Below are 22,934 nucleotides of genomic sequence, written 5' to 3' on the forward strand. Positions count from 1 at the left end.
CTGGTGTGTATGATTAATCATATGAGGATCAATGAAGTCAGCCCATTTCTTCAGAATTTCGGGTTACTTATAACTTATCATTTACATTTTTGTCATTTAGCAGACACTCTTATCCAGAGTGACTTACAGTTAGTGCATCCATCTTAAGATAGCTAGGTGGGCAACCACATATCAGTCATAGCTACTTTATTGAGGAAAAATGTACCTACTATCAGCAAAGCCAGAGCTAGTAAGAAGGAAAAGAGTCAAGTGTGAGAACTTGACTCGATCATCATTTAGATCAGGTGATGCAAGTGATGTGATGAATGAGGCTAAACATATATTAATTGCAGATAACCACCATAAATAATCAAGCTCAGGGGCGCAACTTTCACTGGGGACAGGGGGGACATGTCCCCCCCACATTCTGAAATTGCAGTTTTGTCCCCCCCAGTTTTATCATTGGAATGTGATACAAAACGAGGCAACGGTGTGCTTTAGGACCATGCGGACCCCTCCGAGCGTTGGGTAGGCTGTTTGGAGTGTTTATCCGACTGGATAAAAAAAAATATATATATATATATATATATATATATATATATATATATATATATATATATATATGTTCCCCACACTTCTAAAACTAAAGTTGCGCCCCTGCTCAAGCTGTTTTCCTTATAATCATTGGTTCAAAAAGGCCTCAAGTAAGCTATCATTTCACAAAGGCAGTCAAGTTTGAAAACAGTCTAATGCTACTGTACGGATACTGGCATGTTAATGGTTAGTTGGCCCCTCTTTTCACTTCACACCAAATCTGCCTCAGAAAGCTGATATGAAAATGAGCAGGAAGCAAAAGGGGAACTGAGTGAAGTCAATTCCTCTCACAGGGAGGGGTTTAGTCTCCCGCTGCTACACACTGTCAGTACATGGAATAAGAGCAGCCATAGCAGAGGTCTTTGTCCATGCTCCATAACCTCAATACTTCACATTATAGTCTGAAGAGAGTGGTCTGTCTATAGGCCTAGCTGAGTGTGAGAGTCAAGGTAAGTGATGATGTCTTTGGTAGCTGTTGGGGATAGATAAAAGTTATATGTAGGCTATGTATTAAAAAGAGGCTACTATTGAGTATGCAGGTCTTCATTCCTTAAGAGAGAACCAGGTGGTCATTGTAAAAGAGAGCTTGTTCTCTAAGACTTACCTGGGTAAATAAAGGTTTAAATAGATATATTGAAAAGGATAGTCAGACAGTTGACATTACCACCATATATCTTGAAATGAATTAGCAGAGTCATCAATTTGGTCTGGTTTTTTTAGGTTTGAAAGAGAGGGGACAGTATATAATGAATGATGGTAGGCTACATTGGGAGGACATTGAAAGCTCCAACAATGAAGCAAGCTTGATGTTTCTGGACTTCATATGCAAAGCAGCAACACTGTTAAACCAAATTGCTTGTTCATGCAAATGTTCTCTTAGTGATGGAAACATCATAACAAACTACAGCCTATCATTCCTAAACATCTCTAAAGTTAGTTAGCTGTTCATTGTCCAGGCTTGACTTGGACATATCGTATGTTGGATGGTTCCCAATTTTTTTTACAGACATTGCCCCCAATCCAATATGTACAATATTTGGTCAATTAATGAGTGCCAAAGAATGTTGGATAGCAGTGGAATGATTGGAAATAGAAAACAAACACTATCATGTTCATCCCTAAACTCCATTGTAAGTTGTCCACTGTCCATGCTTTTACATCAATTTGACATTTACATTTCACAGTCACAGTGAATATTCAACATTAATGTCTTAATATTAATTTGATTACATATGTTGGTCTGTGCAATTTCAGCAATATCTGAAGAAAAATCCCCTACATTCTTAGTAAAAAAAATTGTTATTTGGCCGTCCCCATAGGAGAACATACAGCTATGAATATAACTACTGTTCCCTGAAGGAGGGAAAGTGGTATAACATACTATGGGGAGTCAATGACCAATCATATTCACCTGAAGAAAACTGAAATCACGCCTAACGGGCCAATGGATGCCGAGCCCGCTTTCGGAAGCCCCACCTTCCTAGCTGTAATACCAGGCCTTGCATCCATTTCCTCAATTCAGTACCATTCTTCAGCGAGCCCAAATCCCCTTATGGCGCGGGGCCAAAATATGTTATACCTTGTTCACTCCTTCAATGCAAGGGATGCCAGCGAGCATTTGGCCTCCCTTGATAAAAAAAATAATAAAATAATAGCCAATCAGCATTGAGCTAAACTGAGTGAGCTCAGCTGTGAATGGTCCTGGCGCACCCAAAAAAAGTGTCAAGGGAAGCCAGTTTGGATTTGGCTTCAGACCAATCACATCACCTCAGAAGCCAAACGTCATTCACTATAAAAAAAAACTTGAATTGTTGCATCTCGTTGTGTTGTTGTCCTCCGGTGGCTAGCTAGCTAGCTACAATCGTCCCTTTCATAAATTAGCCATGGATTGAGATAAGGATTTGGACTTGTGGTATTACTTATTTCTCCGTACTGGCCAATGATTATAACGGCGATTCTGATCCAACCATAAATTCATACATTGAGGGCCTCCCGAGTGGCGCAGTGGTCTAAGGCACTGCATTGCAGTGCTAGCTGTGCCACTAGAGATCCTGGTTCAAGTCCAGGCTCTGTCGCAGCCGGCCGCGACCGGGAGACCCATGGGGCGACGCACAATTGGCCCAGCGTCGTCCAGGGTATGGAAGGGTTTGGCCGGCAGGGATGTTCTTGTCCCATTGCGCACTAGCGACTCCTGTGGCGGGCCGGGCACAGTGCACGCTGACTCGGTCGCCAGGTGTTTCCTCCAACACATTGGTGCGGCTGGCTTCCGGGTTAAGTGGGCACTGTGTCAAGAAGCAGTGCGGCTCGGTTGGGTTGTGTTTCGGAGGACGCACGACTCTCGACCTTCGCAGTAGTTACAAGACTGTAACTACCAATTGGGGAGAAAAATTGGGTAAAATACCCAAAAATTCATACATTGTGCCCCTGGACTGAGAGGATGGAAGTTCAACATGTAGCTAGATGTAGTATGCTAATGTTTAGTAGCTGGCCAGGCGCATCGTTGCCCATGAAAGGAAGTTAGGCTAGGAGCAAGCATTTTAGCCAGGTATCCTAGGACAACAAAAACTAAAAGTGTGTACTGTATGACAAGTAGGGTGAGTCAACACACACACACACACATAAATCAGTACCATGGACAGCCACATCATATTTAGTTTAAGTTGATTGGACTAAATCGTTTTTGGTATCTTTTAGTTGTCTCTGTATTAGACTAAGCAATGGTGCTGGAATAGTGGAGGCAGCTCCTGTTTTCTTTGCGACTTGCGGTAACTCTCAGTGGTTCTAAATCAATAGTTGTTTAGTAGTCCGAAAATGTCGGTCCAAGGCCCACCCACTTCGGAGCCAGGTCCTGACAGGCCCACACAATCAGATTGATGTGGTTTAAGCATTGTTGTGGACTTAGACCATCAAATTGGTGTGATTTTGAATTTGAGCATACATACTTCTTCAGACACCACTACACCACTGCATAGGGCCGATGGAAAGACATCAGTCACACACAGCATGATGTTAAAGGATAAGCAGTCCATAATCTCAGACATAATAAGCCAGTAGGTTCCAATCATAAGAATACAAAAACACAACCATTAAGCATTTCCCAATCGAAATGTATAACTATTACTTCCCATTGCAAAAAACATTTCACGTTTAGCACACAAAGTAACCGGTGACCTAAAGTTTAAAGTGGAACTGACTGTGTTTTAGCTACTTTGCAGATATTAAACAAACAGACAATAATAATATCAATCAAAAATAAAAATATATCCAGTTTATGCTACAAAACCAACTTTATAAGAGGTTTTAAAAATGTGTTATATTTGACTCAACGTTCCATGACTAAGGCATTGTTGGCAGAATAGATGGATGCAGTTCAATGCATGATTAATATAATTCACCAATACATTTCTTGGAAGTCCAAAATATATTGCTATCGGGTTGTAAATCACAGCTGGATGCAGTGTTTCAGTTTCAATGACTCAATATTCTGGACAAAAACACACGAATGTAACTAAGGCTTGGAATGTCAATACAATCAAACTAGCAAGAGCAATGATCACAAGTCAGTCATTACGTGGCTAATAGGCTAGTGTATCTATTTATGTAGCAGCTAAAAACATGGAGCCTAACGTTAACTAGCTAGCTAGCTGCTAGGAGGATGTCATGCCATTGGAGGAGTGGGTGAGTGACTGACTTTTCCCCTCATATCGTTTTTCGGTGGCTATACACAGCTAGAGTTGCAGGTGTCATTTGGTTAGCTAGCAAGAACTTGAACACCTGTTATACAGTAAGCATATCTGTTGTGTTCACAAATTCACTCTGGCTATCCACTCCGATTTCAGAGCACAGAACAAGTGATGAATTTACGAATGGGCAACACCTGCTGAATATGACCGGTGTCAGTAATAGTTAGTCAAATACGCTCTAGATAACATGTAAACAGCCTAACCATCTCTGCTACGGCGAGTAAAATGGTCAGAGTGAGGTGTTCTCTCATTTATGTTTGGAAGTAGCTAGCTAGCAAGTTTGCTTGGGTGTTTGGTTGGGACAAGCATGCATTGGCAGGCAATCTGCAGAAGGACGAGGAGGCAACAATTCCCCATCGTTTATCAGTGCAAATTTGACGGCCAACTAGCTGAAACAGTTTGAGAGGGTTTATTTTATGTTCCTTCGTTGATATTCGCTCATCTGGCTCTGGCTAGCATTAGTTGTTGATTTTGTTGATGTGCATAACTGAGTGAGAGAGAGCCTACATTTTCATGGTTGTTTGATCAATAGGACTGTAAAGTTCCAAATGTAAGAGGACTCCTGTGGTGTTTACATATCTGCAGAAATCCATTCAGGTGTATTTTGTGGCTTTTGGTCAATGCGTTCTAATGATCTAAAGTCACGCTGTTGCAACTACCTGTAAACACACAGTCCAGTTCAAAGTGAATGATGGCAGGCCCTTGTGGCAAATGGCTTGTTTGAATAAAGGTATACTGTAGCTCTGATTGGCTATAGCACACCGGTCTGTGTAGACTCCTGTCCTAGACAAGACAGATGTTTTTATTTGGTTTTATTTACTGCAGTGTCTATAAATTGTCCAAATGCGCGGCCTTTCCCACTCTATATTGCTATAGAATATTTAATTCCCCAAAATTTTAAGAATTTATGAAAACGTGAAAATGACCATCTATTGACCATCTAAGTGGTCGCTTGTCAGAAATGTTTTACAAAAGTGTCATATTCTTCCTGGGGGTGTATATGAAAATATTTTTATAAGATTTCATGTTGCTAAAATGCTGTCAGTTCCACTTTTTATGCAACAATGTTTCACACACATAAGTTCTTTTAAAAGAGATGGCTAACAACAGCAAGCGCACTGCAGTAAAAAACACAGTTCCACTCACCAGATGATGATCATTTGAAACTTAACTTCTTGTTGAAAGTTATTCTTGAAAAGGGAGAAGCTAACAAATTAGCATCAAAAGCTAGCTAGCTAGACCGTGGGAAAACTATGGCTCACTAATGTGCAGTAACCTGTTGGCCTTCAAGAAGAAGGCAGAAGTTTCCATATGTTTTTGTAAAAACTGTCCAACTCATTAAGTCAAAATGTGATTGGTTGATTCCACTGTCACTCCAAAATGTGGCCCTAATACAGTTGAATGGCAGATGCCTTTATCTAGCTTCTGATGGCCTAGCTAGCTAGATGTATCTCCCCAGTGAGCAGCAAAGAAAAGTCCTGATTGGATCTTTTTTTCTCTTCAGTGTTAACCCTTTCCTTTCCAACAACTGAAGAGATTAAATCAGAACATCATTGAAAATAATAATAATACAATTATCGTTATTATTATAATCATTATTTTATACATTCTTAGCCCTTCTCTAAAGGCGTAGAAGGCCCATTGTTCCCCACTGTGTTTGGGTTAGTAATAATTTGTAAAGTGGCTCTATTTTTTTGTTGATACAAAAACCTTGATACAAAAACGTTTCCTGTCTGATAAGTGTGTTTGTGTGTGTCGCATGTACTCTTCATAATAATACACACACACACACACACACACACACATACACCCCCCCCCCCCCCCCCCCAGTGTGTGTGTGTATTATTATGAAGAGTACATGCGACACACACAAACACACTTATCAGACAGGAAACGTCCAGAGAGCATTTTTGCAAGGTTTTTGTATCAACAAACCAACACTTTCATTGGAAGAGAGTGTGTCATTGAAAAGAAGAGAAATGCGTACTGAAGTAAGTCAAAGTACTTCATAAAATGATACTGAACCAATATATGTTATTGAGCACAAAGTCTGTATTCCTCCTCCCCATTGGTTGGTAGAAATAAGAGACACATCCTCAGTGTCATTGATTGGATGCTGTGTCCCTGGCATTTTGTTGTCCCTCGTTATTGGCCAAAATTGGCACAAGGTTTGTATCAAACAAATAAATACTGTGGTGGTATGTTGCATCCTATAAGATAGTAACAGACTATGTATTATTTGTAAGATAGTAACAGACTATGTATTATTTGTATTATGACAGGGTCAAGAGAGGGACACTATGGTATGTAACTGTGACACGTTGAACCACTGTGGCACCACTGATCCTTTCAAACCAAGTCTATTTTCCTTTTACATTGTAGTGCAACACTGTTGCAACTTCCTTATAAATTCTACTGTGTCAGCCCAAGTGACTCAAACCCTTTAGAAAAAAAACCTAACACTTGTGTGGCTGACAAGCTAAACACGACTGTTGTAATACAAGATAGTTTGATTGATAGGACAGCTGCAGCCAATAAAGAGAAAAATTGGTACTTGCTCCACCAAGCAGCTTTAGGTCAGTGTTTTCCCCAGACTTATATCTGCATGTTAACGACCTACATTTGACATATTTTGTGGACTGTACAGTATATGCGCTTGCAGCAGAGGTAAGTGGTGTGATTATGTGTGTGTCAAAGATCATTATTTGTAACATTACGGGGAATGATAATACTGTTGTTAACATACTGCACATTATCAAAAGGAGAGAGGTTACTGCAAGTCAGCTAGCTAGTGTGAAAAAAAGATGACACTCATTGTTAGTTGGATGTGACGGTTGTCTAGTGGTGTGAAAGGAGAGGGGGTATCAGCAGCAGATGCAACCAGGAAGTGAGGAGGGTGTTTAAAATAGGCTGAGCTGAGCTGAGTGAACTTCTATCATGGAGACAGCAAGCAGAAGATTCAGCACCTTTGAATATAGCTACGGTATGAGAGGCCCATAGGAACATTGGTGAATTGGAGTTGCTCTGCCATTACAATGTCTGTGACATTGAAGTATTCCTTTTTGAGTGCTGTGTTCATTTTAGGACACTGCTTATATTAGGAGAGAACTAGAGGGTTGTGTTGATGATGCAGACAGGGAATTTATACATGGTTGTTGGACAGATTTCCTCAATTCCTCAAACACGTTGTTGATTTTGTGAATTGCATGGTAAACAGATCAAATACAGATGTCAAATACTTTGAATAATTGAGGTGTGCTTGATTTAGTTTGCCAAAGTGTGCAGTGTATCCAATGGAATAGTCCCAAAAGTGCAAACCCCAAAATACCAGTAAATCAAGAGTACCTCAAATACAAAGCATTTGATATATGTATGAATTTGGACCCAGGTCAGCTGAATGGTGAACAATGGTATTTTCATGCTTTATGTTTGACGTTATCAGTTGATCATCCTCTGTGCATTTGTGGCCTATGGGATCAGCTGAGGTGACACCCCCCACCACTATCCATAGTGGAGCCATTATCCTGATCCCTAAATAATTAACAAATGTCTGTCGCTATCTCTCTCTATCTGTCAAACTTGCTCCAGTTCCGTCTGATGCTGTAACGAAACAATAGAGGCCTTGTGTGGGAGGTTCACAGCTATAATGGTGTGGTTGGCGAACCCTGCAAGGTGCAATGTGCCTCCTTGGGGTAGATACAGAGAGCATAGGATTGCTTTAGTCTCTGTGTCTTATGCTTTCAACAAAGTACAAAAGGGACCTATTTCTCCCCATATTTCATATTCGTTCAACAAAGTATTGTCACTTCAATAGAACTGCATTACCAAAAATTGAGTTTGTGGACATTTATCAAAATAAAGGGATAGTGTATGCCAGCATGCCAACAGAAATCCACATTGTTTTGCACTAAGTCAACAAACCCAAATCTTCAGTGAACTTTCCCTTTAACCATATCAGACATCGTGTGAGGGAAAAAGTGGGTCAATGTGGTATGGAACACAGAGAAGCAGGAAGAGGTCGGTAAAGGAAACAGTTGTGCCACAGCGAAGGAGGAAATACTGGCAACAAAGAGTGTCATTGACATTAGAAGGAGCGCTCATGCAAACCAGGGGTTAGTCATACACTGATACCTGCTCCGAATCGCTTCTGTTACTATCTTTTCCAAATGCTTTCAGATCTATGCTGTAGATCTATGCTGTAGTGGCACAGCGCAGAGTTCATGAAGAGTGGGTAAGTAGTTAGTAGTATAAGGACTGGGTATTAGTTGGTCTTATAGGCACAGATCTAGGATCAGCTTTACCGTCCCAAAATCCTAACCTTAACCATGAGGGGTGACAATGTGTTTCTAGAGGGCAACTTCGCCATACTCTGTTAAGCACTGTGGGAACTGGTTTCGCCCATTCACAGTTCTCAGATGTGAAAACAGCCTGGGTGCATGTGATTCGCTGTGTTTCAGGGAAACCCGTGCATACTATGAGTAAAATACATGTAGAGTACACCATTAATGACTTTCCGATGTAGAACAGTCAACCATACGTTTCCTTCAGTAGCTACGGTCTCTAGCAAGGTTTGCTACAGCACTTGATGTGTTTGAAGCCACTGGTCTGTTTATACTCCATCAGGCCTTGAATTTATGGGACCAAAATATGACTGAATGAAATAGGAAAACAGTCATAATGTTTGGTACATATCATTGTCCGTTAAGTTCCATCTCTGACTGTAGCTGTTATATTAATTTGTCTTGTCTCCAGGTAGGGAGATAACATCTGATCAGACCATGTCAGACAATCCCCTGGAAGAGATCTTTATAAAACGCTCCCAGCAGAAGAAGAAGACCTCCCCTTTAAACTTCAAGGAGAGGCTGTTCATCCTCACGCCGGACAAGATCGCCTACTACGACTATGATCTGGACAAAGCGGTATGCACTCTTAGCCTGGTCCCGGATCTGGCAATGAACATAGTTGGCAAGACAGCACAAACAGATCTGGGACCAGGCTAATGTACTGTATGTTTTACATGATATACATTTACCATGACCCAACCGTCTAACTTTAAGATCAGCAGTTTAATACTATAACAATACTATAATACTACACTACATTAGCCATGCTCCCACAAATATAGACTGCAGTACCTTTTTTAACTACTGGTATTCAGTGGCGTCAGTTCAGCTAAACCTAGGGTATGGCAAAGTATACTTTTTTTTAGAAGGTTGAAGCTAATTTACTGCATTTCTACATAATTTAAAAACTCAAGAATGCTATTTTGGAGAACAGCAAAAACTAACTATAATGATCCCAGCCATTAATTATCACTGCAATATTATGTTTAAAGGTCTGTGGAACTGCGTGTAGGCTACAATATCAACCACTACTCAACCTCATCATCAATTTACTTGTGGAACGGCGCATACAGTGAACATGAAATAGATGCATAATGCACGCTATCAAGTCACAACAAGGCCGACTTCAAATGCCGACATCAATGTGAAAGTAACCGTTGCATATAACAGATGCCAGATAAATCCTACACATGCATTCAAATAAAAAACATAGCCTACATCAATGGACTTGCTTAGGCCTACAAATGATTCAGAACCGCTGAATGGACAGAGCCTCCGTACAGGTAGGTATAGTGGAGCTCCGTGGCGTGGTGCTGAATGGACAGCGCCTCTGTCTAGTAGCCAGCAATACAATTATTTAGTTTGTGGGCAGTTAGAAATGTTTTGGGCACAGGTAGGTAGACTACAATGCGTATATGCAATCATAACTGACACGCAGATCTTTCGAAATGGTAGGATAAATTGTAAATTGGCACTCCACATGAAAAAGGTTGCCCAACCCCCTACTATAGGCCAGGGGTTCACAAACTGTTTCACTCAGGCCCCCATTCCAGTATTGGGGAACATCCTGCCCCCCTCTATACATTTTGCCATGTCTAATGTGTATTGACGTGATATTTGAGTGACTCAAACATTACAACAAAATCTATGGGCTAAAAAACCTAGCAAAAAACGTTAGCTGACATGGGCTAGTTGATCTGGACATTTCTGACAAGTTATAAATGGCTCTCTAAGGCCTGCAATGACTGACATGACAAGAGGAAAACTGATGATGCACTATCCAATTTCGAAATTGCTCCTTGTGCATTCTACTATTACAACTTTCAAGAGTAAGTTGAAAGAAAAGTATTCAGACCCTTTACTCAGTACTTTGTTGAAGCACCTTTGGCAGCGATTACAGCCTCGAGTCTTCTTGGGTATGACGCTACAAGCTTGGCACACCTGTATTTGGGGAATTTCTCCCATTCTTCTCTGCAGATCCTCTCAAGCTCTGTCAGGTTGGATGGGGAGCGTCACGGCACAGCTATTTTCAGGTCTCTCCAGAGATGTTCAATCGGGTTCAAGTCAGGGCTCTGGCTGGGCCACTCAAGGACATTCAGAGACTTGCACCGAAGCCACTCCTGCGTTGTGTTGGCTGTGTGCTTAGGGTTGTTCTCCTGTTGGAAGGTGAACCTTCTCCCCAGTCTGAGGTCCTGAGCGCTCTGGAGCAAGTTTTCATCAAGGATCTCTCTGTACTTTGCTCCGTTAATCTTTCCCTCGATCCTAAATAGTCTTCCAGTCCCTGCCGCTGAAAAACATCCCCACAGCATGATGCTTCCACCACCATGCTTCACCGTAGGGATGGTGCCAGGTTTCCTCCAGATGTGACGCTTGTCATTCAGGCCAAAGAGTTCAATCTTGTTTCTCATGGTTTGAGAGTCCTTTAGGTGCCTTTTGGCAAACTCCAAGCGGGCTATCATGTGCGTTTTACTGAGGAGTGGCTTCCGTCTGGCCTCTCTACCATAAAGGCCTGATTGGTGGAGTGCTGCAGAGATGGTTGTCCTTCTGGAAGGTTCTCCCATCTCCATAGAGGAGCTCTGGAGCTCTGTCAGAGTGACCATCGGGTTCTTGGTCACCTCCCTGACCAAGGCCCTTCTCCCCCGATTGCTCAGTTTGGCCGGAGCTCTACGATCAATTCTTTCGACCGCATGGCTTGGTTTTTGGTAGGCGAACCCTCAACCGTCTGGCCCGTACCCCTGCATGGCATGGACTGTGCCACAAAAGTGTGCTGTTATTGTTATTTGTGGTTGTAAACACTATTTTGAGTTCATTCTATGAGGGGGGAGGTAGATCAATTTATTAAACAGTATGTGAAAATATTTGTAACTTTGGGGAGGGGGGTGCATAAAAAAAATTATACCTTGAGTTGGACCAGCCCCTTCCCCCCAGTAAATTTTGACCTGTCCCTTAGTCCTGCTGCTTTCCCCACTTACTGTAATCCCTATCCTCTGCAGAAAAAGAAGGGGTTGAAAGGCACCGTGGGCATCGATAAGATCAAGTGTGTGGGGACAGTACAGCCGGAGCCCAGTGCCCCCGCAGAGCGCCAGTACCCATTCCAGGTGAGCACCTGCTGGTCCTAGATCAGTTAACATACTGTAGCTCAGTGTCTCTTACCAATGGGACGAGCACAACCACAGATCTCAGACCTGTGGATGTTTTAGTTGACTCTTTCTTCTTCTCATGTCCTGTTACAATAAAAAGAGAAGCACTCAATCACTGTTGTTCCAGTTGAGTGACATCAGAATGTATATCCTACATATACTGTGGATGTTTAATTAAGCATATGTGGTGTGCTTCCTTTAACTCTCTGACAGTATTCTCCTGGCTTTTTGCTCAGTCTTAGTTGAGATTCCAATTAGCCCTGGGGTAAAAAGATGCAGTGTGAAAAGCCAATAGACACCATTCAGGTAGCATAGATGTGAAAGGGGATATACTGCGTCTATCTCAAGAGAGAAACTCATTTAACCAGCAGTGTAGAAATGGTTAACATGCTAAAAGAATAAGAAGTTAAACCGACTCTCTATACAGTGCAGACCGAGGTGAACTGAGGGTTTCAAAAACAGCGCAGGTGTCACCACAGTAGACATGGTGACGAAGCAGCAAATTATATTAAAGCATCTATAAAGACAGGAAATACCCAATATATTTTTATGCGATATGGGCCACAAGGCTGAGAAGCACAATAAATAAATTCCTGATTAGTTTATCTCCAAATATGTAGAAAGCAGTAACGTGGTTCCAGATGTGTTTGTGCTGTATAATTCAGATCTGGGGCCAGGTTTAGGGAATAGTATGTTCATCCCTAAAATAGACACTTCTACACTATTGTATTGCTTTCAAGTGTATGGCCTTCCCTGGTACTACACTTCACCAATTACAGAAACAGCTATGTGCCCAAACCCCCACAATTTACCACAGATAATCTACGATGAGGGCCCCCTCTACATATTCGCCAAGAGCGACGAGGTCCGAAAACAATGGATCCACCAGCTGAAGCATGGTCAGTATACAGCATCATCATACACCTAACACTAAAGTGCCCGACAAATAATAGACAAAGAGAGACGTGAGATACAAACATTTCCTAATGGCCCATAATCTACCATCCCCATTGTCTAGTCAGATCTCGGTGTCTATGTAAATTGCCAATGTTGATCCAATGTAAATGTCATCCCACTTTCTGTGCCCCCTTGTTAAGTGATGCGCTTCAACAAGGACCTGATGCAGAAGTACCACCCGTGCTTCTGGATGGACGGCATGTGGCAGTGCTGCCAGCAGGAAGTCAAGCAAGCCATGGGCTGCAGGGTGCTGGAGGCCAAGAATGTAGGTCAGTGATGTGGTGGGAAAGCCTCCCATAAAACTGTTCGGTAAAAACAGAATGTGTTCTCTACCACTTTATGTAATGAGGAAGTAAATGGGAACATTTTACTTAAGCCTGCGGGTATAATGCACCATGATGCGGTTATATGCATCACAGAACCATATATTGAGATTAACCTCAGTATATGGCTCTGATGCATTGTAAAACATGTCTTATGCATGTATGACCCCCGTTTAATGTCATATAATCATCTCATAATGACCCAGACTAATACCAGCCATTTTTAATCAGTATAAATGTTGATACCTAGAGAGACATGCTTACAACAATGTAAAGCTTGTACCTGCAGGCTTTAAGTAAAGTGATAACAAGTAGATGAGGAAATAACTACTATAGGTACAGTAACTGCAGACAAGCATCATCTGTAGTCACAGAGAACAAAACTTGAAGATTCCCTTTCCTTTATAGGGCTTTCAAATAGTTCTCGGAGGCCGTCCAGAAAACCACTTCCGCCTACGCCAGAAGAGGTCAGTCTTACATGTTCTCCTTACACTTAAATCCAGTTACAGTATCTCTACTGCTGATTGATACAGGAAGGATATATGAACTGTCTTTCTCAATTTTGTCTCCCATTTTGTCAGGAGAAACCTTTGAGGCCTTTACCTCCGCAGCCTCCCGAGCAGCCTGCGCTCTCTGCAGGCATGACGGTGGTTGCTGAGTATGAGTACACGCCTTCCACACCCCAGGATCTGGAGCTGAGGAAGGATGAGGAGTACACCATTCTGGAGATGTCTGATGCCAACTGGTGGAGGGCCAGGGACAAAAACGGGTCAGAGAGGAGATTGCAAAGACACAGATGCGGGAAAGGGTTGTGCGTGCACGCAATGCATGTAGTATGTGTATGTGTGTAGGTGCTCAAAAATTGGTTGTTTTACCTGGTTGTAATCTGGTTATGTGACAGAAAACCCGATTTCAACAGGAAAATTATACCATTATGATGTAGAATGACAAATGTTACCTGCTGTGTGTGTGTGCTGGAAGAGCACTTCTAAAACATAACACAATATAGCCCTATCACCAAGAAGCACAAGAAAACCACATTAAAAAGCCCTAACCAACCCTTGGCCCGGTAACTAAGCAATACCACACTCCCAAGAATAGAGTTGAGGACTGGTGAGATGATCAGTAGATCTAGGTTAAGGGGTATTGTCATTTTAAAGTCACTGATGCATTCAAACTGTTTGCATGATATATGTGCTGTTTTAGCATTTTAACATGCTACATTTTCATGATGCAAAATAGTTCAAATCTGTGTAAAAATGTACAGTAAAACTCATTTTAATCTGGCAGTGTGATTTAATTTGACGTTTTCCTTCACCAGATGTTCAAATGTGCGTCATAAAAAGGCACCATTTATACATTACTGAGTTTACTAAACTCAGTTAAATAATCCTATGTATATAATGCATATTGTTGAGGAAAAGTGTTAAATTGAATCACACAGCTAGATTATAATTTGGATTAAAATTCTACGTTTACGGTATGTTTTGCACAGATGTGAACTGTTTTGCAGCATGAAGATGTCACCCTATGTCTTTAATCTACTAAATGCACATTGATTTATCAGGAGATTTTCTGTGTGGCCTTCATTTGCAGGAAGGAGGGATACATTCCCAGTAACTACGTTGTGGAGGCTGGAAATGAACTGGAAAGGTTTGAGTGAGTATGGAATTATCTTGCTGTTAAACATTGCATTAACATGATAGGATTAAATCTGAAACCCTAAACCTCTCTAATCTTGTGGGAACCAAAGAATGAGGAACCAAGTCACCTAACCTTCCGAACACATGAAATCCCTGCACCAGGGCCGTGTTCAGTAGGAGCGCTCAACAGAAAACGTTAGATTTTTTTTTCAACTTATCGGACAAATCGAGGTGGTCCCTCCCAGTTTTCTTCCATTTAGTGCCTAATTAACATGACTCAGCAGAATACTGCCTCATGGGACCTGCTTTAATACCCGTTGCTATGAGGTCAGGTCAACCATAGTGGGTTTAAAGCATGCACTTTTCACCTTCTCTATTTCCCAGCTGGTACTGCAAGAGCATGAACCGCAGCCAGGCAGAGAATCTGTTGAAGACCGAGGTAATGCCAATGAAAAAACAGTTGTCATACTGTTCTTCTCCTATGCTTACACCAGCCACACAAGAGCATACACTGCATTTGAAATAATTGAGGATAACATAAACAAGTTAATTTCATTGTGGTCCTCTGAGCTGTGGTCTTTCTACTGTAGCTATCAGGGCACCAATCTTCCTTGTGGCATCATCTGTAAAATAGCTTAGAATGACAAAACATTGCTATTGAATACTGATGCTGCTGAACGACCGAGCAATACTACTTCTGCTTTGTATGTATCTCCTCTAATTGAGGTTTGTGACTAAAATATGTATAATGTTGTATTTTCCAAGAACAAAGATGGTGGTTTCTTAGTACGAGACTCAAGCAAAGCTGGGAAGTACACCGTTTCTGTGTTCACCAAGGGCGGGTGAGTTTATTTTCCCTTTCCCTTTCATTGAGGGCAGACTGTGTACTGTGTACAGCATCCTAAATGGCACCCTATTCCCTTTATAGTCCACTACCTTTGACCTGGGGTGCCATTTGGGACGCATCCTGTGTGTAGGTCTATCCACTAGCCAAAACTGTGAATGCGTCCAAAATGGTACGCTATTCTCTATGTAGTGCACTACTTTTGACCATAGGGCTCTGGTCAAAAGTAGTGCACTACATAGGAATTGGATGCAATGTCATATGCAGACCATGAATGGACAGTCAAGAGAAGAACTGCTCAGCAGTAGATAATGAAAGCGGAAACAGTCGCCTGCAGAGGAAGAGAGATGTAAACCAGGATTATTCTTTCTGCACTACCTTTTCATAGGTCTTAGCCTGCGTCCTAAATGGCTGATGGGCTCTGGTCAAAAGTATCACACTATATGGGGCAGGGGTATTCAAATCTGGAATACTGCAGGTTTTCTTTTCTACCTGATACAGCTGGTGTCCCAGGTCTAAATCAGTCCCTGACTAGAGGGGAAGAATGAGAAAAGGCAGTGGAACTGGCTTCGAGCTCCAGATTTGAATTTGAGGGATATAGGGAATAGGGTGCCATTTGGGATGCAACCAAGGTGTCGGTGAACTGAGCACCTTGTTGTTACTTTTATATTCTCAGCCCATGAAAATAAACTCATTTTTTTAAGGGACATTACACTCCAAAATCAAAGATTCAGCTCTACACCATAATCCAAAATGAACAGAAGAGATAATAACTATGTATTTTCTAGATTTGCAGTGCTTATCTTTTACATTCATTTGGGGTTGAGGCATATAGCTAGATCTACACAACTGATGGCGTGGGATGTGGACTCATCTTGACATTAGGCTACTTTTGAGGTCTGAAAACATCTGACAAACCTTGATTTTGGAGTGTTATGTCTATCCATTTAACACAACCTAGTAACTCTACTCAATCAAACCAAACCTAACTCTATTCACTGTTCCCCATTAGGGAGACTGCAGGTAGTTGCAGACACTACAACATTTGCACCACCCAACAAGGCCAGTTCTACTTGGCAGAGAAGCACCATTTCAGCAGCATCCCAGACCTCATTAACTACCACCAGCACAATGCAGCAGGTACAACTCCAACTTTTGCAGAATTGTCCAATTTACCAGAAATCCTGGTTGGAGGATTCCAGATTTCCTTTTTATCCCCTACTGATTCAGGGAATCTTCCACCTTGGATTTCTGGAAAACCAGGACATTTTGGGAAACTAATCGGAAACACATCACTTCATATGCATCTGTGTAACAGTACAGGTTCATCATAATGTACCTTCAGAAAGTATCCATACCCCTTACAGCCTGAATTCAATATGGATTCAATATATATTTTTTCTCACCCATCTAAACACAATACATCATAATGACAAAGTGAAAACATGTTTTTAGAATTTTTAGCACATTTATTGAAAATTAAATACTGAAATATCTCATTTACATACGTATTCACACCCCTGAGTCAATACGTTGTAGAAGCACCTTTGGCAGAAATTACAGGCTTTCTGGGTAAGTCTCTAAGAGCGTTCCATACCTAGATTGTGCAACATTTGCCCATTATTCTTTTCAAAATTCTGCAAGCTCTGGCCTCCCGAGTGGTGCAGCGGTCTAAGGCACTATAGACCCAGGTTCGATCCCAGGCTGTGTTACAGCCGGCCGTGACCAGGAGACCCATGAAACGGCGCACAATTGGCCCAGTGTCGTCCGGGTTAGGGAAGGGTTTGGCCGGCCAGGATTTCCTTGTCCCATCGCGCTCTAGCGACTCCTTGTGGCAGGCCGGGCATCAGCAAGCTGACATTGGTCGCCAGCTGGATGATGTTTCCTCCGACACATTGGTGTGGCTGGCTTCCGGGTTAAGCGAGCAGTGTGTCAAGAAGCAGTGCGGCTTGGCAGGGTCGTGTTTCGGAGGACGGATGGCTCTTGACCTTCGCCTCTCCCGAATCCGTAGGGGAGTTGCAGCGATGGGACAAGACTGTAACTACCAATTGGATATCAAGAAAAAGGGTAAAAGTACAAAAATAATCTTCAAGCTCTGTCAAATTGGTTCTTGATCCTTGCCGTAGATTTAAGTCAACATTTGAACTCGGCCACTCAGGAACATTCACTCTTCTTGGTAAACAACTCCAGTGTAGATTTGGCCTTGTGTTTTAGGTTATTGTCCTGCTGATGGTGGAAAGCAGACAACCAGGTTTTCCTCTAGGATTTTGCCTGTGCTTACCTCCATTCCGTTTCTTTTTTTATCCTGAAAAACTCAATCAGTCCTTAACGATTACAAGCATACCCATAACATGATGCAGCCACCGCTATGCTTGAAAATATGGAGAGTGATACTCAGTAATGTCATGTATTGGATTTTCCCCAAACATAACACTTAATATTCAGGACAAAAAGTTAATTGCTTTGCCACATTCTTTGCATTACTTTAGTGCCTTGTTGCAAATAGGATGCATGTTTTGGAATATGTTTATTATGTACAGGCTTCCTTCTTTTCACTCCGTCAATTAGGATAGTATTGTGGAGTAACTACACTGTTGTTGATCCATCCTCAGTTTTCACAGCCGTTAAACTCTTTAACTGTTTTAAAGTCACCATTGGCCTCATGGTGAAATCCCTGAGTGGTTTTCTTCCTCTCCAGCAACTGAATTAGGAAGGATGCCTGTATCTTTGTAGTGACTGGGTGTATGGATACACCATCCAAAGTGTAATTAATAACTTCACCATGATCAAAGGGATATTCAATGTCTGCAATAGGTGCCCTTCTTTGCGAGGCATTGGAAAAGCTCCCTGGTCTTTGTGGTTGAATCTGTGTTTGAAATACACTGCTCGACTGAGGGACCTTACAGATAATTGTATGTGTGGGGTACAAAGATGAGGTAGTCATTCAAAAATCATGTTAAACACTATTATGCAACTTATGTGACTTGTTAAGCAAATATTTACTCCTGAACTTTCAGCTTTTCATTTTATAATTAATTAGTAAACATTTCAAAGAAACATAATTTCACTTTGATATTATGGGGTATTGTGTGTAGGCCAGTGACAAAAAAAATCTCAATTTAATCAATTTTAAATTCAGGCTGTAACACAACAAAATGTGGAAAAAGTCAAGGGGTGTGAATACTTTCTGAAGGCACTATATTGTCCATCATCTCCCATTCCAGGTATGGTCAGCAGGCTGAAATACATTGTGTCAAGTCGTGCACAAAATGCCCCTTCCACAGCAGGGCTTGGGTATGGTGAGTGTGTTCTTTAAATACATTCCTATTGAGAGGGAATTATCTTTGTAGCCTGGTGGTCCGGTCTGTTTGTGTTTTGGCAGGCCGAAGATATATAACTGTACAACTTGACAACAATAAAATAGTTGGCTATGGCACATACAGTGTGGGACCAGGCTAGTTGTCAGGGTTGAGTGTAGAGGTGGTGTAGAATCAGGCGCAGGACACACAGAGGTTTCGAACAGCGTCTTTAGTAAAGTCCAAAAAACGAGCCACACACGGCAACAGGCTACATGCGACTTTACGCACAACAGTAAAGTAAGCTAAGGCGCACAAAGTGCGGAACTCTCTCTCAAAACACAAAAGTCAGAGAGAACAGAATAAACGAACTAACACACAATGTGACGAGGAACAATTACACACAACACCTGACCAAACACAAGAGAACTAAATAGGACGCCTAATTAAACACTAATAAGGAACAGGTGTAGCAAAACAGACAAAACCAATCAAACATAGAAACATAGAACGGTGGCAGCTAGTACTCCGGAGACGACGACCGCCGAAGCCTGCCCGAACAAGGAGAAGGAGCAGCCTCGGCCGAAACCGTGACACTAGTGCAGTAACATAAACAGTTATGACTGATTTTGAGAACGCTAGCTGTAGCTACTAACTTGATTACGTTGTAAATGTTCCTTCAATTTGTTGTTTCATCCTGCAGGGGTATGGGAAATTGACCCACGCCACCTCACCTTCATCAAGGAGCTGGGCAACGGGCAGTTTGGAGTGGTGAAGTATGGGAAGTGGCAGGGCCAGCATGACGTGGCCATCAAGATGATCAAGGAGGGCTCCATGTCGGAAGACGACTTCATAGAGGAGGCCAAAGTCATGATGTAAGCACAGCTCTCTCTATCTCACAGGGATGCAGTCAGTGGACTAAGGGGTCAAATGTACTGAATGAGTGCCCAATTCCAAATCAACCCCTAGCTCCTCCTACTGTAGGCACTTATGTTGATCCGAAAGGACTGGGAATATACATTCAGAGCCATAGATAGAGATATATCCAGAGGTACAATATACTGTATATATGGTAACACCTCCACCTTATCCTCTGCTGAAAGTCTCACCATATAGGGCAACAGTGTTGCTCAGTTTAACCCACATAGGCCTACAACACATGTTCAACCTCGTCTCTTTTCGCTTGAACCAGGAAGCTCCGCCACGAGAACTTGGTTCAGCTGTATGGCGTGTGCACCAAACAAAGGCCCATCTACATTGTCACAGAGTTCCTCTCCAACGGCTGCCTGCTCAGCTACCTGCGGGAAGGCCTAAAGCAGCACATGTCCCCTATCCAGCTCCTGGAAATGTGTAAGGACGTCACAGAGGGCATGGCCTACCTGGAGGCTCAGCAGTACATCCACAGAGACCTGGTAAGAGATGTACTTATAAGATATGAGTCAAATAGCCTGGGTTTTGCAGTTTGAACTTTTGGGACTATTCCACTGACTCCATTCATTTCAAACTAAATCAGCAGGTTTGATACTGATTTGGTACTGTACTATACTATACTACACTATACAATACTGGGCTCAAATAATAAATAATGTGTTCTTCTCAGGCAGCCAGAAACTGCTTGGTAGATACCAATGGGACCATTAAAGTCACTGACTTTGGACTGTCAAGGTAAAGGCTGAATGTTGTGCTTGATTCTGGCAGCTTTTACAAATAATCACACACTGCAGAAATACTTGACCAATAAATCAAATCTACAGTTGATTCTTACAGCAATATTATGTAATTCGAGCTACTTCTATGACAAATTGACAACTCTCCCTGTTATTTCAGGTATGTCCTGGATGATGAGTACACCAGCTCTGCAGGGTCCAAGTTCCCTGTGCGCTGGTCGCCTCCTGAGGTCCTGCTCTTCTGTAAATTCAGCAGCAAGTCCGACATCTGGGCTTATGGTTAGTAAAGGCCACCTATCTTAGCCGGGTCCCAGATCTGTTTGTGCTGTCTTGTCAACTCTGTATGGTCATTATAACACCAATGAACATAGGACTTAGCTAGAGCACACAGATCTGGGAACAGGCTACACCTATCCAGTCTTTATTCACTAACTATTTTATTCCTCTGCTGATAATTGAATACATATTGACAAGGTTACCTCGCTCTCCACAGGGGTCTTAATGTGGGAGGTCTACACCTTGGGAAAGCTGCCCTACGAACGGTTAAACAACAATGAGATAGTGGACCAGGTGTCCCGAGGCCATCGTCTCTATCGCCCCCAGCTGGCCAATGACAGAGTCTTCGCCATCATGACCAGCTGTTGGCTGGATGTACGTACAGTATAAAGTAGCCAGAATAATGCCTGGTCCCAGATCTGTGAATTCTGTCTTGCCAACTTTTATGGTCATTGTCAAGCCAAACAGCACAGTTCTGGGATAAGGCTAGCTATGTGGGGGTCAAAGATAATTGTCAGAGAAATGGACATAAATGTCAGCTTGACAACTTGTAATCTAATTGTTTGCCCCACCCTCATGTATTGTATCTCCTCTTGCGTTGACTGGCAGAAGGCAGACGAGAGACCCACCTTTCAGGAGCTGTCGGTGACTGTTCAGGACTTGCTGTATGAGCTCCAGTAGATCCAACCACCACATTCTGAGATTGAAACACAGTTCACAGACTCATCCCTCTGGCAGATACACTTCCTCATGCAGAGAAGACTGAAGTCTTCATCGCCTCAGGGCCTCATCCATTCTGGGCATCATCCATTGGAGAAGTAGATCAAACTGTTAAAGAAGTCCTGTGAGAGAGCTGAGAGATGCTTTATGGTTGAACATGGGACTCCCATGATGAACTCCAGTAGATAAATAAAATATTTTCATTTTAGTCATTTAGCAGACGCTCTTATCCAGAGCGACTTACAGTTAGTGAGTGCATACATTGTTTTTTTCCCATACTGGCCCCCCGTGGGAATCAAACTCACAACCCTGGCGTTGCAAGCGCCATGCTCTACCAATTGAGCTACACAGGACTATTATTTGAGGAATGTAACCGTTGGTAATTGAGAACATGCTAGATATTAAATGTTTTTCCTTATTTATTTATTATGTTTTCCTTTATTACTATCATTGGTAAACTGCATTCAATAAAATATATTAAATAGGACTATCTGTTTCTGTAAGATGTCATATTTCTTTTCTGTCTATCCACTGAAATGTATACTAAGTAGAAATACCTTTTATCAACTGAAAATGTAGTTATGTGGTTTTATTAAATTATTGAGAAAGAACAGTAGCCTACCTTGCTGTGTCTGAGCCCCAGTATCTCAGAGAAACATAATGCACATAATGACAATATGGATAGTCAGAAAGGGCGATTCAGTATCTGAGATCAAGTTGATAAAGCTTGATAAAATGTATTAGGCACGTCTTTTTTGTAGGACCCACATCCAATGAAATGTACTGTTATTGGGTGCACGCAGTCTGGTATGATTTTCGCGGGAACTTTGTTGAGGAGAGGGATTTTTGAAATCGTTGAGAAACAAACAAACTTTACTCGGTGTGGCGGAGGTTCGGCACGGCCGTGGTGTGAATGGGTCAGAGATGGTAAGAGATAGTGATGGAGAGGAAAGGGAAGCGAGTATGGAACATAGTGGTACAGATAAAGGAGGGAGTAAGAAAGAGAAAAAGAAAGCGGGAGAGAAAGGGAGTAGGGGTATGAAGGGGAGCGAGAGTTCTATGGAGGTAGAGAGGAGGCAGAAAAGGACGTTTGAGGAGAGCAACCTAGATTCCAATGATAGTGGAAGTTCGGAGGCAGAAAGTGCAGAGGAAGGGCAATATAAGACACAAGAGGAACATGGAGGTGAGGAGGAGCATAAAGTGATTATGAAGTTTAGGGAGGAAGGGGGAGTTGGGGCGATGAGTCCGATAAGGTTGACAGCTGTGATAAAAGAGTTGATTGGGGACAATGTTAATGCTAAAGTGTTAAGAGATGGGAGCTTGTTGGTGTTCTGTAAGGACATGGCGCAGGGGGGAAAAGCTCTCGGAGTGAAGCAAATAGGGAAGTGTAAGGTGGAGTCGAGCAGCTG

General features: G+C 42.2%; 1 protein-coding gene across 1 annotated transcript; it reads left to right on the forward strand.

Annotated features, from left to right (window-relative positions):
- Positions 1–939: 939 nt before the first annotated feature.
- LOC311105071 (tyrosine-protein kinase BTK-like) lies at positions 940–22,145 on the forward strand. The gene is given in 19 exon segments (XM_084147063.1): positions 940–1,022; positions 9,069–9,235; positions 11,653–11,757; positions 12,617–12,698; positions 12,897–13,021; positions 13,488–13,493; positions 13,496–13,546; positions 13,661–13,848; positions 14,676–14,738; positions 15,107–15,161; positions 15,488–15,564; positions 16,579–16,706; positions 18,791–18,865; positions 19,566–19,737; positions 20,055–20,274; positions 20,463–20,527; positions 20,690–20,808; positions 21,023–21,180; positions 21,415–22,145. Coding segments are annotated over 18 exon segments (1,902 nt in total). The 5' UTR covers positions 940–1,022; positions 9,069–9,094; the 3' UTR covers positions 21,487–22,145.
- Positions 22,146–22,934: the final 789 nt, after the last annotated feature.

The sequence above is a fragment of the Coregonus lavaretus genome (assembly GCF_964263955.1).
Source record: "Coregonus lavaretus genome assembly, chromosome: 29".
Classification (NCBI taxonomy): Eukaryota; Metazoa; Chordata; class Actinopteri; order Salmoniformes; family Salmonidae; genus Coregonus; species Coregonus lavaretus.